Source organism: Diceros bicornis, chromosome 21, assembly GCF_020826845.1.
Source record: "Diceros bicornis minor isolate mBicDic1 chromosome 21, mDicBic1.mat.cur, whole genome shotgun sequence".
In the NCBI taxonomy this organism is placed as follows: Eukaryota; Metazoa; Chordata; class Mammalia; order Perissodactyla; family Rhinocerotidae; genus Diceros; species Diceros bicornis.
This window is the reverse complement of record NC_080760.1, coordinates 44,551,620-44,568,114: the sequence shown is the minus strand read 5'-3', so window position 1 is coordinate 44,568,114 and position 16,495 is coordinate 44,551,620. Positions and strand designations below refer to the sequence as shown.

At 42.8% G+C, this 16,495-nt stretch overlaps 1 protein-coding gene across 3 annotated transcripts in view; it reads left to right on the top strand.

Moving 5' to 3' along the window:
• ASAP1 (ArfGAP with SH3 domain, ankyrin repeat and PH domain 1) overlaps positions 1–16,495 on the top strand; it is a 355,431-nt gene that overhangs the window by 293,776 nt on the left and 45,160 nt on the right. For all 3 annotated transcript variants that reach the window (XM_058564945.1, XM_058564942.1, XM_058564946.1), the window contains 5 exons: positions 3,591–3,678; positions 7,070–7,118; positions 12,337–12,500; positions 14,107–14,240; positions 16,127–16,218. In XM_058564945.1, the coding sequence (XP_058420928.1) occupies positions 3,591–3,678; positions 7,070–7,118; positions 12,337–12,500; positions 14,107–14,240; positions 16,127–16,218 (527 nt within the window). The remainder of the gene's footprint in view (positions 1–3,590; positions 3,679–7,069; positions 7,119–12,336; positions 12,501–14,106; positions 14,241–16,126; positions 16,219–16,495) is intronic.

Below are 16,495 nucleotides of genomic sequence, written 5' to 3'. Positions count from 1 at the left end.
ATAGTATATGTAAGGCACCTGGAAATACATTCATTCATTTGATAAATATTTATTGAGTGCCTGCTGTATGCCAGGCACGTTTTAGTGAACAAAGCAGAAAAATGTGTGCCCTTAGTGAGAGGAAAGACAAGAAGCAAATATGGAGTATTAAGAGCCAGGAAGACAACACAGCAGGGTGTGAGGGGATGGAAAGCCACAGGAGGGTGGTCAGGCCAGGAAACTTCCTTTCTGAGGAGAGTCCTGGAGGGAGTGAGGGAGTAAGCAGGGCAATGTAGGAGGGAGGCCAGTGCCCTCACCGCCCAGCAGAGGGAGCCGCAGGTACAGTGGCGGGAGCTGAAGTCAGAAGGAGCCTGGAGGCGGCACTTGGAGGTGGGGATAGAGACTGGGTTTTTTATTCTGACCGTGGTAGGAATCATCAACAGTAAGGACTCATAAATACATGTTTCCTTAGTTTTCTTTCCTTTTCTTTTTTTTTTCCTTTTCTCTTTCCTTTACTTAAACAATATGATAGCATTTCCTAAACTGTTCCACAGTGACGTAGCCCAGGGCAAGTCATTTAGTCTTACTTTGATTTTAGTCTTCTGAAATGCCAGGAAAGATTATACCTTCTTGTAATCAATATACCTATAAATTAGTACTAAATGTTGAGGAAGTACTTTGAAATTTTGGAAAGTTATACAAAGCTGGATTCCTATTATTAGTGTAGTGATTCCTGAGCCCCCTGGTCCTGGGTCCGTGGACCTTGGTCGAGCATACCGCTCTGATTTCTGCTGTTCCTGGGCTTAGTGCTAGCTATGTCGGATGCTTCAACAGTCAGAAATTGCGTTCTTTGCTCCTCGAATTCACATTGGGGTGATAGGTCATTTGTCAAATGTCTCCCTGGCGTTTGGGGAAGAACATTATATATAGGCAGGATGTATCTGTCAGAGGAAGTTCATGTTGATGTGGCAGATATCCAGTAGACTTGACAAAATTCCGAGGGAAAAAATACCGTATGTCATTGTCATTGACGTTGTGGGTCAGTCATGGAATGACTTAAACTATATAAAACCCTATTATCAGAAGCCTTCTGGTAATATACGTTGAAGGAGTCCATGCTTAGAAATGAGAGGTGAATGGTGCCGTTTAATTTTCCTGAATCAGTTAATAGTGAACTGAGTATTTTTTCCTTTTTTTACATTTTGTATCTATTACTTGGTTGTATCTGTTGGTAAGGTTGTTCAGAAACACTGGAGTAGCATAGATTTGGGGAAAAAAAGAAATGCTCTACTTAACCCTCTGCCATGTTCAAATATGAATGGTGTCTAAAAAATTCTTAAGGGCCGGCCCGGAGGCTTAGCGGTTAAGTGCGCGCGCCCCACTACTTGCGGCCTGGGTTCGGATCCCGGGCGCACACCGACGTACCGCTTCGCCGGCCATGCTGAGGCCGCGTCCCACGTACAGCAACTAGAAGGATGTGCAACTATGACATACAACTATCTACTGGGGCTTTGGGGGTAAAAAAAGGAGGAGGATTGGTGATAGATGTTAGCTCAGAGCAGGTCTTCCTCAGCAAAAGGAGGAGGATTAGCACGGATGTTAGCTCAGGGCTGATCTCCCTCACAAAAAAAATAAATAAGTAAATAATTCTTAAGTTTTATAGAGATGTCCCTACTTATGTTAAGAAATTTGAAACCTCTTAGTATGCATAATCAACGTAAGCTTGGGAAGTTCTTCCTTATGTCTGGCTCAAATCTTCTTCTACAATTTGAATGCATTTCTTTTTTGTTCAAATGGAAAACATCTGCCCAGCCTTCCCCTATAACAGCCCTTCATGTACTTAAAGGTGGTTATTAAGTCACTCCCAGCCTTCTTTCCTCTGAACTAAATAGTGCCTTTAACCGATCTTCAAAGTTCTCATTTTCCACTCCTTTAATCATCTCTTGATCTTCCCTAAGCTTTTCTACATCCTTCTTTAAATGTGGATGCCATACTGGAACATGGTATTCTATGAGAGTCTCGCCAATTACTAGGGTTGCCAGCTTTTCAGGCTATCAGATATCATTGTCATTCATATGGGAAATCCAGCAATTTTATCAACATCCCAAGAGATGAGATGTAGGACTAACAGTTCCTTCTATAGTGGACCCAGGCCTAGGTTTGTGGCTGCAGCTGCTGGTTTTGGAGTCCAAGGCCTTTAGCAAGCCAAACTCTAGGTCTCTTCTAAGAAAAATTCGCAGGCGCACGACCTCCTGCCTCCGCATTCTGGGTTTGGTGACTGATTCTGCAGTACAGGAATCTTTTCCCAAGCACTGTTTCCTCTTAGGCAAAACTCTCCTGTATAGGATTTTACCTCCAGTGTCCATGTCTAAGTCAAATGTACATGCAGTGAACATGAAGTCACTTGAGGTCTCTCACTTCCTCCCCCAGACAGCTCACTTCAGAACAGATAGATTCAGGACAAGGGGCATTGTTTTCTCTAATCTCATTGAAATCACAGAGGGAGGAAGATCCCCAAAATTGTCCAGCAAGCACAGGAAGGTAAACAGAAATTAATTGTCCAGTGCCCACTGTTGAGAATGAGAGGTGCGGCGTGTCATTGAAATTGTCTTGATCATATGCCATCTCTGTTGTTTGGGGCTTTGACTTGGTCACTGATAGCGCCTCTTCCTTCTCCGTCTCCCTCTGTTTTCCCTAAAAACTTAAGTTCCTCGGGTGGAAATCCTCCTGGGATGGGGATTTTCAGAATCATGACTATCAGTTGGGGCAGGTATACAGGCCTGACTAAAGAGTCCATTGCTTACTGCAGCAGACTTCTCTTTGAGCAAAGCCCAGGCATGTCACTCCTTGGTCAGTTCCTGCAGGAGGCACGCATGCTGGCATCAAATTGGCCAGCATGTGACCTTGGGCAAAGGCAGGTAGGAGGGCAAGAAAGAGTTTTGACCAGGGGATGGTTATGCGGTGAGACTCCATTTAGGCAAAGCCTAAATTGGCATGACTATCTAGATACTGCAGAGTCTGTCTGAATTGTATGTGTGACCAAGAGATTTGCTGATAAGTGATAGGAAATCCCTATTATATTTTCCCTCTCTCCAGATTTTGGGGCTCATTAAACAATGTCTCACAGGTGGTAATTGTCCTTGTACTTTTAAGAGAAGTAATGTAAATTTCCCATTGCAACCAAAATTTGTGGATAGCTGGGACATCAGGTGTGGGATGATTGATTACTGGGGTTGTTTTACATGAATGAATGAAACTCAACTACATTTCACAGTAAGATACAGTACTGAAAGTGTCAGCTCTTTGTGCTTGGATATGTATAGGTTCCAGAAAGGTGCATTTCCATGGACCGTGTCCACTCTTCATTCAAAGTGAGGTGGATTATCTTGGTTCCACTCTGATTAATCACCAAGATATTTATACACAGTTAAAAGATGTTTAGTAGGCCACCTAAAAATTTTTCCTTCTGTAATGAGATTCAGAATTCTAGTGGGGTAAAGAAGACTTCATCAAATTGACGGCATGGAACTGCAGGCCTGCCCTCCAGGGCACTGAACCTGCAGGTGAGAGGGTAGAGCTGCCGTAACTTCTCCATTTTCTCTTTTTTCCAGTCTAACAGGCAACCAGCTAAGTTGAACCTTCTCACCTGCCAGGTGAAGCCAAATGCGGAGGACAAGAAGTCTTTTGACCTGATATCACGTGAGTCCTTGTTCTCTCCGAGTCGGTTACTGTGGATTCTGTCACCTGCACGTTTCCGTTCTCTGGGCGTTGGAGCAGCAGCTTTTCCGGCAGGGCTCCTTGCTCTTCCTGTGCAAGCAGGTCCAGGAAGACCCCTCAGGTCTCCTAATTTTCCCTGAGCCCCCCTGCAGGTGGGAAGGCATACCAGTGTCAGATGTGAGCCACAACAGAACAGAATCTAGATTTGTACATTGAACTAGACCAGTTCTTGACCGTGCATACACAGTTTTATCCCCTGGGAGAGATTTTTCTAAGTACGTTCCTATTTCTCTCCTAGATCTGCGGAATCACAGTCTTTGGTGTGAGGCCCAGACATAGGTATTTTGTAAGAAGTCCCCAGGTGATTGTCATGTGTACTTGTGGTTAAGAAGCACTGGCGTAGAGTTGGGAGTGTAGATGTGCCACCATATCTGTACAGCTGATTTGCCCGGAGTTTTATCCCTGCAAAACCGGGCTCTTAAAGGAGAAATCACTTCCTTGCTTCAAAGCAGAACTGCCTTCAAACTTCATGAGTTGATGACACTGTGTTCCATCACTCTCTTACTCCATGGGTGAGAGTGTGCTTTTCTCTTGTGATGAGGGCACATAGTGACCCTCCCACCTCCCAACCTATAGCCTGTATTCTCACAGTCTTCAGAGAGTGGGCGGAAGATTGTTTTCCTCTAGGCTGTTTTTCTCTAGGCTGGTCCTGTGGGTGCACTTACTGACCCTCACAGTAGCACTGGGACACCTCCCTGTAAAGGAACAGGATGGCAGTGCCCATAAAGTGACTCTCGTGAATATTCTGAAATCCTGCAACACTGGCCTTCAGTATTCCTCCTCTTCTATAGAGCCCCACAGGGCAGGCCAACAGCCTAAGCTCATGATCTGTGTGTAGATCACAAAAATACTTTCCTGGCCCTGGAAATCTTTCTGGTGTAGTTACATGAATGGAAGCCCGAAAACAGTCCCAACCCCAAAGACTGAATCAGTCATGAGCCTCTTGAGGTGGAGTCTGAGCTGGATTCTACAGCGTCTATTGAAGTTGAGATTCCCCATGATTTTTATGACCAAGAGATTTCTAGCGTTATTGATGAGAAAGAAATATGAAAAGTTGGAGTTATAATACGACTTCAAAAAGCTGAGAACATGGGCCGGCCCCATGGCTTAGCGGTTAAGTGCACGCGCTCCGCTGCTGGCGGCCCGGGTTCGGATCCTGGGCGTGCACCGACGCACCACTTCTCCAGCCATGCTGAGGCCGCGTCCCACATACAGCAACTAGAAGGCTGTGCAACTACGACATACAACTAACTACTGGTGCTTTGGGGGAAAATAAATAAATAAATAAATAAAAATTTAAAAAAAAAGCTGAGAACACCTAGATTTGAGAACCTGGAGGTTTTAAATAATAGTGATCAGTTATTGAACCTCTGACACGTGCCAAGTGCTTTATATACACTATGGCTAATCCTCACAAAAGCCCTATCAGTTTCCTGTTTTACAGGAGAGAAAACTGAGGCTCAGAGACATTCAGTGACTTACACAAGGTCACACAGCAGTAAAGCAGGCATTCAGCCAAGTCTCTTGGGCTCTCCTACCCATGGCCTGTTCTTGGACATACACACCATCTCTCTGTCTCAGGGAGATGAGAGGTGTGAGTGCCTCGCCTGGAGCAGTCACGTAGTGGGTGACTGGTTCATAAGGAGAGGTAGTGAGTCACGGTTAGCTTGACCTGAACACGTTAAAGCGTTCCAGCGAATCCTGACTCTTCAGCTTCCCTCGTGTACACCGACTTGAAATATCCAGATTAGGCTGCTGCCTCCTCACCTGGGTAGCAGCTTGAAGCTGACCTTCGAGCAGAGGTTGAGAAGCCTGATGCAACCAGAGAGCAACCCGGGGCAGAACATGCGTGCTTGCCGGAGCTGCCCCGAGTTATGAGGTACTTCTGAAAAGGAAATTATTTTGTAAGGGAAACAGTAAAAGGCAAATTGAAAACAAAAACAAAAATACTAAGTTGGTAGCCAGCACTCTCCAGTTTGTCACTGACGTCCACTTTGATCAGGTAGGACCTGTCCCCCTGCCCACTTTTTTTCATAAGAAGTGCCAGGTGTTTTTGTGGTATTTGTGGTTTTTTTATTGTATTCCTGTTGCACTTCGGAAAAATAATATTGGCAAAGTGAATTGTGTAACTGCTAAGATAAAATGGTGTAAAAAAATATATTAAAACTCTCCTTTTAATCTTTTCGGATGACATGCCTACCCAGACTAGGGAAACTAAAGAAAAAATAAACAAGTGGGACTTTATCAGATTAAAGAGCTTTTATAAGACAAATGAAACCAGAATCAAGATGAACAACCAACCAACCAGCTGGGAGAGAATATTTGCAAAACATACATCTGACAAGGGGTTGATCTCCATAATATATAAAGAACTCACACAATTGAACAACAAAAAAACAAACAACCCGATCAAAAAATGGGCAGAGGAAATGAACAGACACTTCTCCAAGGAAGATATACAGATGGCCAATAGGCACATGAAAAGATGCTCAACATCACTAATCATCAGGGAAATGCAAATCAAAACAACACTAAGATACCACCTCACGCCCGTTAGAATGGCTATAATCACCAAGACAAAAAACAACAAATGTTGGAGAGGATGTGGAGAAACAGGAACCCTCATACACAGCTGGTGGGAATGCAAATTGGTGCAGCCTCTATGGAAAACGGTATGGAGATTCCTCAAAGAATTAAAAATAGAGATGCCCTATGATCCAGCCATCCCACTACTGGGAATCTATCCAACGCACCTGAAATCAACAATCCAAAGAGGCTTATGCACCCCTATGTTCATTGCAGCATTATTCACCATAGCCAAGAAGTAGAAGCAACCTAAGTGTCCCTCAACTGACGATTGGATTAAGAAAATGTGGTATATATATACAATGGAATACTACTCAGCCATAAAAAAAGACAAAATCGTCCCATTTGCAACAACATGGATGGGCCTGGAGCGTATTATGTTAAGTGAAATAAGCCAGAAAGAGAAAGACAAACACTGTATGATCTCACTCATATGTGGAATATAAACCAACACATGGACAGAGAAAACTGGACTGTGGTTACCCGGGCAGTGGGGGTGGGGGGTGGGCACAAGGGGTGAAGGGAGTCATATATGTGGTGATGGACAAACAAAAATGTACAACCCAAAATTTCACAATGTTAGAAACCATTAAAACATCAATAAAAAAAAAAACCAAAACTCTCCTTTTACTGTGTTTTCTTTTTTCTAAGAACTTTCAATTTTTGCATTATACCTGAAGACATTCTGCTTTCTAAGTTTTCACTTTTTTTCTTTTTTGTATTTTAGATAATAGGACGTATCACTTTCAGGCAGAAGATGAGCAGGATTATGTAGCGTAAGTAGTTTTGAAGTAATGACACAGTGCTTTGAATGGAAAAAGCACCTCTCCCCTGTACAGTATACCTTACAGTTTTCTTTTTGTTGCTAAGCACCGCTCCTGGGGGTTCCACGTGCTTATTTCCCACCTCTGGGCCTTCACATGCTCTTCCCTCGGCCTGGGATGCTCAGTTAACTCCAGTGCCTCCTTCAAGACTCTGCTCTAGCCTCGCCACTCCTCTCACCCCTCTGTGATCCCCTGGTTCAGTATGAGCCCTCGAGAGACCGAGAGCTTCTTGAGAACAAGGACTGTGGCTCCCTCATCTTTTAATCACATCACCTGCACTTGGCAGGGGCTTACTCAATGTGTAGTGGCCACATGCGTGCGCCAGTCTTCCTGGATTCTTGGCTGTTATTGTGAGAGGAGCAGGAGAGCCTGGTCCTGAAGGAAGGGTATTGGCGGGTACCTCTTGTGGGGTGAGCACGGCTCAGTTAAAGGGAGCCTGGGGTAGTGGGAAGGATTGGGTTTGGTGTCACACATGCTCCTGGGTGGGAATCCTACCCTCACCTGACCAGGTGTGCAACCCTAGGCAGCCCCCTTTTCAGTGTTATCTCTGGTCCTGAGCCATCTTCATTCCCTCTTCCTTGCTGTAGCCTGCCAGGACTGAAAAAGCAGTGTGTGACCATTGCCTTCTCAGCTGCCTGGACAGGAGACGTTTGTGTGAAAGCTGGCAACTAAACCTTTTGTAGTGTTCAAATTTTTAAGTTGCTATTCCGTCGGTGGCACACAATAAATGTTAATTTCCTTCCTTAATTATTTCCATGGGGCCACAGAATTCTCTTCACACCCTTTTCGCCTTACGCTCACCTCTTTTCTCTCTGCCCCTTTCCTCCTCTGAAGAATTTTACTCTTTCCTCATCTCAGGGGGGAAATAATAAGGGATCAGAAAGAGAATAAGAAATGGGTAGACAGGATGTAGCGTTGGGAGAAACAGAGTAAAAAAGGGGGCGGGGAAAGCTGAGAGAGAAGGTAGGAGAGATGAAGGAAAAGGAGAAAGGTCTGTTGATACAGATCCAATGATCTGTATATTTAATGTAAGCTGAGCACATGCCGAGAATGATGCAAAGCTTTGAGAACACAACTTTAAGCTAGATGGAGCCCTCCCTGCAGGAACTCGGTCTCTGCTGGAAGCGACAGGCAGGTGACCTAGTGCCAGGACGGAGGCAGGGTGTTGTGGGAACACAGATGAGGGGTGCACACTCTCATGGGGTCTTGGGGATATTGCTCAGAGATGACTTCCAAGAGGAAAGTAAGCAGGTTGCACTGGCTCACGGGAGAAGGTTGTCAATACTCTGCACTCCGGGTGGGAGGTTCTTCTAGCCCAGAAGCAACGGGAAGGAGCAGAAAGGAAGCCATCAATGGCTAGGTTTTGTGGGTATAGAGTTGGCAAACTGGAGGGTGACTAGGAACCAGATGAGAATGGGAGAAGTCAGGAGGGCTGGCCTTCTACTCACAGATTCAGAGAGAGGTAATATTTATTGAGACCTTACTGTGCTGAGTGTAGGTCACAACCCCAGACTATTATCCTTAGTTTAAAAATGAGGAAACTGAGGCCTGTGTGCCTATGGCCACAGTCCTGGTATCCTGGGGGTCTTATGGTCAAGTTGGAGAAGGAAGTCTGCCAGTGTACAATGGCTGTGTAATTCCTCCCAGTAATGAGGGCCTACTGTGAGCCAAGCAGCAGGGTCTTACCTGTATTATCTCCAAATCCTTTTCAAACACACCACAAGGTTGGCATGGTTATACCCATTTTGCAGATGATTAAACAAACTGAGGTTAATAGATGTGTGATTGAAATTCTTGCTCTAATGCCCGTGCTGTTTCCAGTCCATCACACTGGTTCTGTAAAATGTTCAGCTATGTGATTCAGAGTCCATGGCTTATAGGATAGGATTTCGGAGGCAAGAGAATTGAAAAGTCCAAACCGTTACCCTTGCCTTGATTCACTGGCATTGCTTGTTTACTTCTGGGAACTTTAGTCTCCTCGTTTAAAAGACAAGGGAACAACAATAGGTGACTCTCTCAGGCTCCTTTTGGAAGGTAGCAATGAAAGGTGCTTCAAGCAGGCAGCTTTCCTGGTTGTGATGGGTGTTACTGGCTCCTTCTAGAAAAGGTACCACATGCAGTCACACGTATGGGGCATTCTGCCGCATGTCCCATTAAGTTTCCTGGACAGAGTTCCAAAACACCTTGGAATATTGCTTCCCTATCTCATATTCCACTCTTTTCTCCTCCTTTCTTTCCTCAAAGCCCTAAGGGGAGGACAGGTGAGAGATCTGCATGAGGCAAGGGACACATCCACTTCCTCTTGGTTCTCTTATATCTCAAGCCCAGGCCTGTAATATTTCATCGACTCTTATGACTTACAGGTAATTCAGTCCCAGTTTGGTCAAAGAGGCATTGGTTTCTTGCCTGCAGGACTTAACACCCTTCAGTAAAAGGGCTGCTGGGCCCATTCCACAGTAGCTGCACATTTTGCACTCGGAATTCTCTTTGGGTGCTGGTGGTGGTTATAGGGGACTTCGTCTTGAGAGATGTGGGAAGTAATGGCATCCTACAGGGAAAGCATATGCCCCAGAGGGAGGTCTCGGTGCTTCATGTACCTCCCAGTTACATAGAGGCAGTTTCACTGCATCGCTGAGTTTCTTTCTCCTGTGGAAGGAAAATGAACTGAAGAAATCCCTTCTCGCCGAGAAAGGAGGCAGGCGCAGGTTTGAAGTCACGCAGACATGACTTCTAGTGCAGACATGACTTCTAGTGCAGAATCTCCCCGTTAGTGGCTTTTTGACCTTAGAAAGATTATCTTCCTCAGTCTTCTTGTCAGTATATTATATTCCTCGCAGGGTTTTGAGACAACTGTACATTATTTTATTTCTTATATTTTTTTGTTTGCCTGTTACCTTAAAATAATTTAGAAGTTTTTTTTTAATTGTCAGAAATAGTTGCTTTGATTCGTGACCCATTTGACGTGTAGCCGTTCCAGTCCACCAAATTTGAATTATTCCTCTGGAAAGTTAATTGTCTTTTAACCAATATCCATTTTCTGATTGTCATGACAAACTTTGTTTCTTTGTTTGTCCTGAGCTCTTGGGTACAAAGGCAGATGTGGCCTAAGGGACGGGTCCCTGAAGAAAGGTGATCAGCAGTGGTGGTGTTTTGTCCTAGCCTGACATCAGTCCATCTGTAGGACCATGGGCAAGTCATTTAACCTCTCTAGGCCTCAGTTTCCTCATCTGTAAAGCATTATAAACCCTAACTCAGAGGCCTTGTTGGAGGATTATATTTCAAAAATTATAAGCACTTGGCACATAGTAGGTACTGGTAATATTAGATAGCCAAAATATCAGAATTCCTAAGCAAAGCAAAATAGAGACTCTGCAGTCAAAGTGAAAACTCCAGTATCCTCCGTGCTGCTGATAAAATGCGCAGTGACCGGTCCTGTTGAACCCAGTTTCTTGAAGTGTTTTTAACAAAACAATTTCTAGTTTCTAACTTGAGACTAAGTGATAGAAAAAATATTATTTAATTTAAAAGGTATTAAGTGCCCGCCCACCCCCCCATTCCTAGACTGTTGGTTTTGAGGTGTTGAGTTTTCTGTGTCACGATAGGAAAGCTAACATGACAAACAAGTTTGTCACAACATGCTGGGGGTGAGCGCCACCTAGAGTCAAAGATGTGACTTGCAGTTCACGTACACCAGGTAGTTCTGTTTTTCATTCTCATTGCTGTCTCTGTCACTGATTCAAAACCTGTTGTGGGTAGTCTTTTGTTTCATATCCATTTCATCCTATAAGACACACAGAAAAGTCTAGAGACTAAGGTCTGGATCTCTGTATTCTCTGTTAAGAGTAGTTATTAGCTGTCTGTGCAGTCGGTGAGAACAAACCGTGGTTTGGAAACGTTTTTCATTTTCTTCTTTAAAAAATGAATTTGACTTTTTTTGTGTGTATGTGAGGAAGATTAGCCCTGAGCTAACATCTGTTGCCAAGTCTCCTCTTTTTGCCAAGGAAGATTGGCCCGGGGCTAGCATCTGTGCCCATCTTCCTCCACTCTATATGGGACACCGCCACTGCATGGCCTGACAGGCGGTGCATCAGTCCACTCCCCAGATCCAAACCCGCAAACCCCGGGCGGCCAAAGCAGAGTGCACGAACTTAACTGCTAAACCATTGGGCCAGCCCCGAATTTGACTTTTTTTCCTCATTCATGAAAGTAGTATGGGCTGTTAATAGATTTGGAAAATTACAGCAAGGCAGTCATTGAAATCCATCTATCCATTTTCCCTACAGAAAATCACTCAGAGACAACATTTTGGTGGATTTCTTTCTAGCCTTTTTTCCCCCGAACAAAATGCATGATCTGTGCATACATTTAAATTTGGGATTATGTAATAATTTATTTCATATTTATTTCATAAAACATTATATTGTGAGCATTCCCTTAATGTCATCCAAAAAATAGTTGAAAACTTAAATTTTAATACCTGGCTAACTAGTCCACTTTAGTTATTTCAAACTATTAACCCCCTGTCGTTGGGTATTTAGGTGTTTTATGCATAGATTGGTAGCAAAAGGTTATTTTGTTTGGCACATATTGTGGCCATACTATGTATACAGTTTAATAGCCTGCACTTTTCATTTCATGTTATAAACATCAGCATGTTTCATGTTAACATGCCTTTTTCATAAGCATAAATTTTCATAGCTGCTAATGAAATATCCCTTCATTTTCATTTTAAATGCCGCCACTGACGTGGACTTCCAGAGAACAGACGCCTTTTGTAAACTCTCTTTCCTGCCTCCTATTCATTGCTCCCAGTTCTTTCTCATCCTTGCGTTGGGTTGGTCCTGCACTGGGTGCCCTGCATTCTGATGTTCCCTTTATTCTGTCCAAATGAAAACGCAAGCCCTTGTGTCTTTGTGCACATCCTGAGTTATATTGATCTTTACCTCTCTCATCTGTTCCTCTCATCTCTCTCATTCTCTCCAATGTGTTGCTTTTCATTCTTTAACTCTCTTTCCTTCAGGTTTAATTTCTTTCATCTTTCTTCACTTTATTGCTATCTGGGGGGCAGAGGTCTTTTTTGGACATTCTTGATGAAAAGAGATACTTTTCAGTAGAGGGAGAAAGCAATGGCCCTGCTCTTCTGTCTCCCGCCTCCTGTTTTTGACAACAGATGGATATCAGTGTTGACCAACAGCAAAGAAGAGGCCCTCACCATGGCCTTCCGTGGAGAGCAGAGCACGGGGGAGAACAGCTTGGAAGACCTGACAAAAGCCATTATCGAGGACGTCCAGCGGCTCCCTGGGAATGACGTCTGCTGCGATTGTGGCTCGTCAGGTATTTGCCCCCAAACTTGGGCTGGCTTCTTAAATGTCCTTTCTCTTCCTGCAGAGTATAAATGAGCTAGTTATTTACAAGCTTTGTCTCCCTGTGGATATAGACACACACCCAACACATATTCCCCACTTGAATGTTCTCACCTCTGAGCTGCTTTTACCCACGCTCTGTGCTCTACTTGGAAAGCTCACACGTGCTCTCCCTACATGGTCACCTGCCAAAATGCTACCTTTCCTGAAAAGTCCAGTTCAGTAGTCCATGGACAGTGTGGAGAGAGCACTGGACACAGAGTCCATCATCCTAGTTTTGAATCACCAGCCTACCACCCACAGCCTGGATGACCTCGTGCCAAGGTTTACTATTCTGATCTTTGATTTCCTCATCCTAAAAATGGGAGAATAAACCTCAGTTGTTATGAGGACTTAATAAAATGGTGTATGTGAAATAGGCTGACATGTGCTATATTACTTTCCTTTGTTTCTGCTCAGTAAGACCTCCCCAACCTCTGTATCACGTTGGTGTCACCTTCCCCCAAACTTCTATTTTCAAATAGCAAGTGTATTACCTAGATGTTGACAGTAGCTAACATTTATTCACTGCTTACATTGTAATAAGCATTGTGCTAGTTGTTTTGCTTATATTAATTTATTGAATCCTCACAGAAGCTGTGTGAGCAAGATACTAATATTATCCCCATTTACAGATGAAAAAACTGGAAAATTAAGAGAGGTTAAGTGACTTGCCTAAGGTCACAAAGCTAGTGGGGTTAGAACACAGACACAAACTTGTTATTCTTAAGCATTATGATATACTTTCTTATTCTTTTAATTATGAAAATGGACTTCTCTGTACAACATTCCATAAGCACCTCAGAGAAAAGCCTCATGTTTTCTACTGTTTTCGTGTACGTGTGTGATCGTGACTCACACAGTGTGAAAATATGGCCGAGGAGTAGGAAATACTCAGGTATTAACCTATTGAAAAGAAGCTTGCCACAGAGAGAGAACCCTGAAGGTTTTGTATCATAGAAATATTTGTTCCCACTGTTCTGGAACTCTTGGCAGTTGTAGCACAGGCTTAGGTCTCTAAAAGAAACATTTGGTGTTCAGTATTTAAAGCTGTCTTATCACCAAGAGGTGCTATGGAGGAGCCATAACCAAGACGTTGGGTTGAAGCAAGTGGTAACGTGAGGTTAATGATGCTGCAGAACCCAGTCCCTGTGTGCTGCACTAATAGGCCCTCAATCCATCACTGTCAGGAGTGATATGGCCGTCAGGGAACACCTCCCTCAAGGCCTCAGGATGCTTCATGGAACCTTGAACAAAAGTCTTTCTCTCGTTTTCATAAGAATAAAACACTTAATTTTGTTGTCAATTCAGTATTGAAAGGAAATTTTTAAAAATTTGTCTTGCTGCCCTTTGCTCTCTAATAAGCTATTAAGTTTTATAATAGTCCCTAGGCTAAACCGCAAGCATTCATTTCTTCCATTTAAATTTTTCCCTTATAATTCTTAAGTTTTACTACTACTGTTTTAGCTTCCTCTGTAGTTAGCACACTAAAATTAGGTATCTTGTTTCTTTCATTGTCTTCAAAATCCTTTCCACAGAACCCACCTGGCTTTCAACCAACTTGGGTATATTGACCTGTATAGAATGTTCCGGCATCCATAGGGAAATGGGGGTTCATATTTCTCGCATTCAGTCTTTGGAACTAGACAAATTAGGAACTTCTGAACTCTTGGTAAGTAGTGACCTGTACTTTGGAAGGAAACTTTGTTTGTTGTCATGAAAATATTTAATATATTGCTTTGGGTTTTTTTGTTTCTGCTGAGTACAAAGAATTCTAATTCCTAAATTCAGTGAATTTGCATAGATATTTAAAAAGTAAATTTTGTGGTATGTGACATTGACTATTTCTATTTCCTGTTTGAAGAACTGGTGAATCATACGTTTCTAAAATTAGTTCAACTAAACTGGCTCTTTTCTTCTAGGATGGGCTTCTTCAAAGCTGCTTTTCTCTTTCAGAATTAGTTTTTGTATGATTCACTATAATAGCAATAAAGGGAGTTAGGGTTGAACTCACATGTTCACTTTATTTAGTGGCTTATGTTATTAAAAATAATGACTAAAGAGGTTTTCTCTATTTTTACTGTTTGTAAGTTTGTAAAAGTACACATGTATTGAGGGTAGCCTCTTAGCTACTGTCATAAATGCAATCACTCCTTAACCCATAATTTCTTTAGGTAGTAAGGAAGAAAATGGTGTGAAGTTGTGGTGCTTAGCTATATAATATGGAAAAAAGTATTATAAACACTGACATGTGTTTTTCACGTAACCCCTACCCTTCCCATCACGATTCACCTAAATTGGGAGCCCTCCTCAGGTCCAAGTTAAGTTGGGCCCTGCAGTACACCAAATGAAGGAAGAGAAGGCCCTCTTGGCATCCCCCATGATGCCTTGTGATCGTAAGCCCTGTCTGGCATTATTTGAGCCCTGGTGCACGGTGAGAGAGTTTTTATATTGAGAATGAAAATGTTCGAAGTAAAATTGGGTTCCTTCTCAGACGGAAGGCTCTTCGGCAGAACCTAAGTAAGCCTGGGACTCAAAAATTTGAAAGCCTAGCTTATCACTAGCCTTGTCTGGAGAAAAATACCCAAAAGTTAGGGCAATTAGTCACCCAGCCAGCAGCCTCTGTCATCTGAGCATCCATTAAGCAATGATGGTCTGTCTTGTGTGGTGTGAGCCTCTTGATTTAGGAAGTAGGAAATTTGGAAAGTATCATACTGGTACTCGGTGCTTTAATTCACTTGAGGATGATAGAGAAAAGGCTGAGACCTAAAACCTGAAACATTCTTCTTTAGTATGGAAATGGTGTCACTCTATCTCCTTGACTCGTATTAATGAAACCCAGTTTGACAACTAGAAATAGAGTCCAAACCCTAAACACTACTGTGCAAGAAATCCAAGGTTTTTCCTCCAGAGACCTAGTTGCATGAGTGTTCCTTAAACTTCACAGTGATCCCAAAATTATCTGAATAACCAAAGGCCCTTGCAGACAAAATTTCATGGAGGAGTCTTAAACCCAGAAACAAAATGCTTCCTGAGGCCTCTTCGTTAGTTGCCTGTAGCATCTTAATTTTTACCAAATACAAAAGCATCCTACATTCTTTTCTCTCCAATGAAAGTAAATCTGCTTGATCTGAAAGTGAGGCATGGTGGTGGTTGAAAAGCTATTGCTGGTCATTAAGCATTTAACCTAGATTCACATGTGGAACCTGCTTTGTCTAATCTCAGATAGTTCATGTATGTGTGTAGGACCACATCCTATTCTGTTCCAGCGTTTATCACACTGTATTATAAAAATTATTGGCTTTCTTATCAATGGCCATGCTAGTCTATGAGCTCCTATGGGAGGGAACGTGGTTTATCCATCTCTATATTCCAGGCACTCTAAAAGTCAAGGCTTGGCGCATTGTAGATGCTCACTAAATATGTGTTGACCAGGTGAATGGATGGTTTAAGTCAAATGAAGGAAAATACATCTTCAGAAGTCGCAAAAGCAAATAATAGGAAACTTTTAAACTAGTAGTAAAAAGTTTGCTATGTTCTGTTTTGTTTATGTTACAGCTGGCCAAGAATGTAGGAAACAATAGTTTTAATGATATTATGGAAGCAAATTTACCCAGCCCCTCACCAAAACCCACTCCTTCAAGTGATATGTAAGTACTAAAGAATGAATTCTTTACCATTCTGAAATTGTTCTTGTACCCTCTCAAAAAACGTCTTAGTGGTTCTAGAACTTTTTTTTCCCAAAGGAAATTCTGTTAGGAGGAAAAAGCAGAGCAAAGAAAAGTATTTTGAAATATATTTCTGGAATGCACAGATTATTTTCACTGTCACCTTCCTCTAGCAGCTGAGCACCTGCTCTGAGGAGGATAAATCTTCCTAAGGACAGTTATCTCTAAATCGTGGCGTGTTGTGATAAACAAGACATAC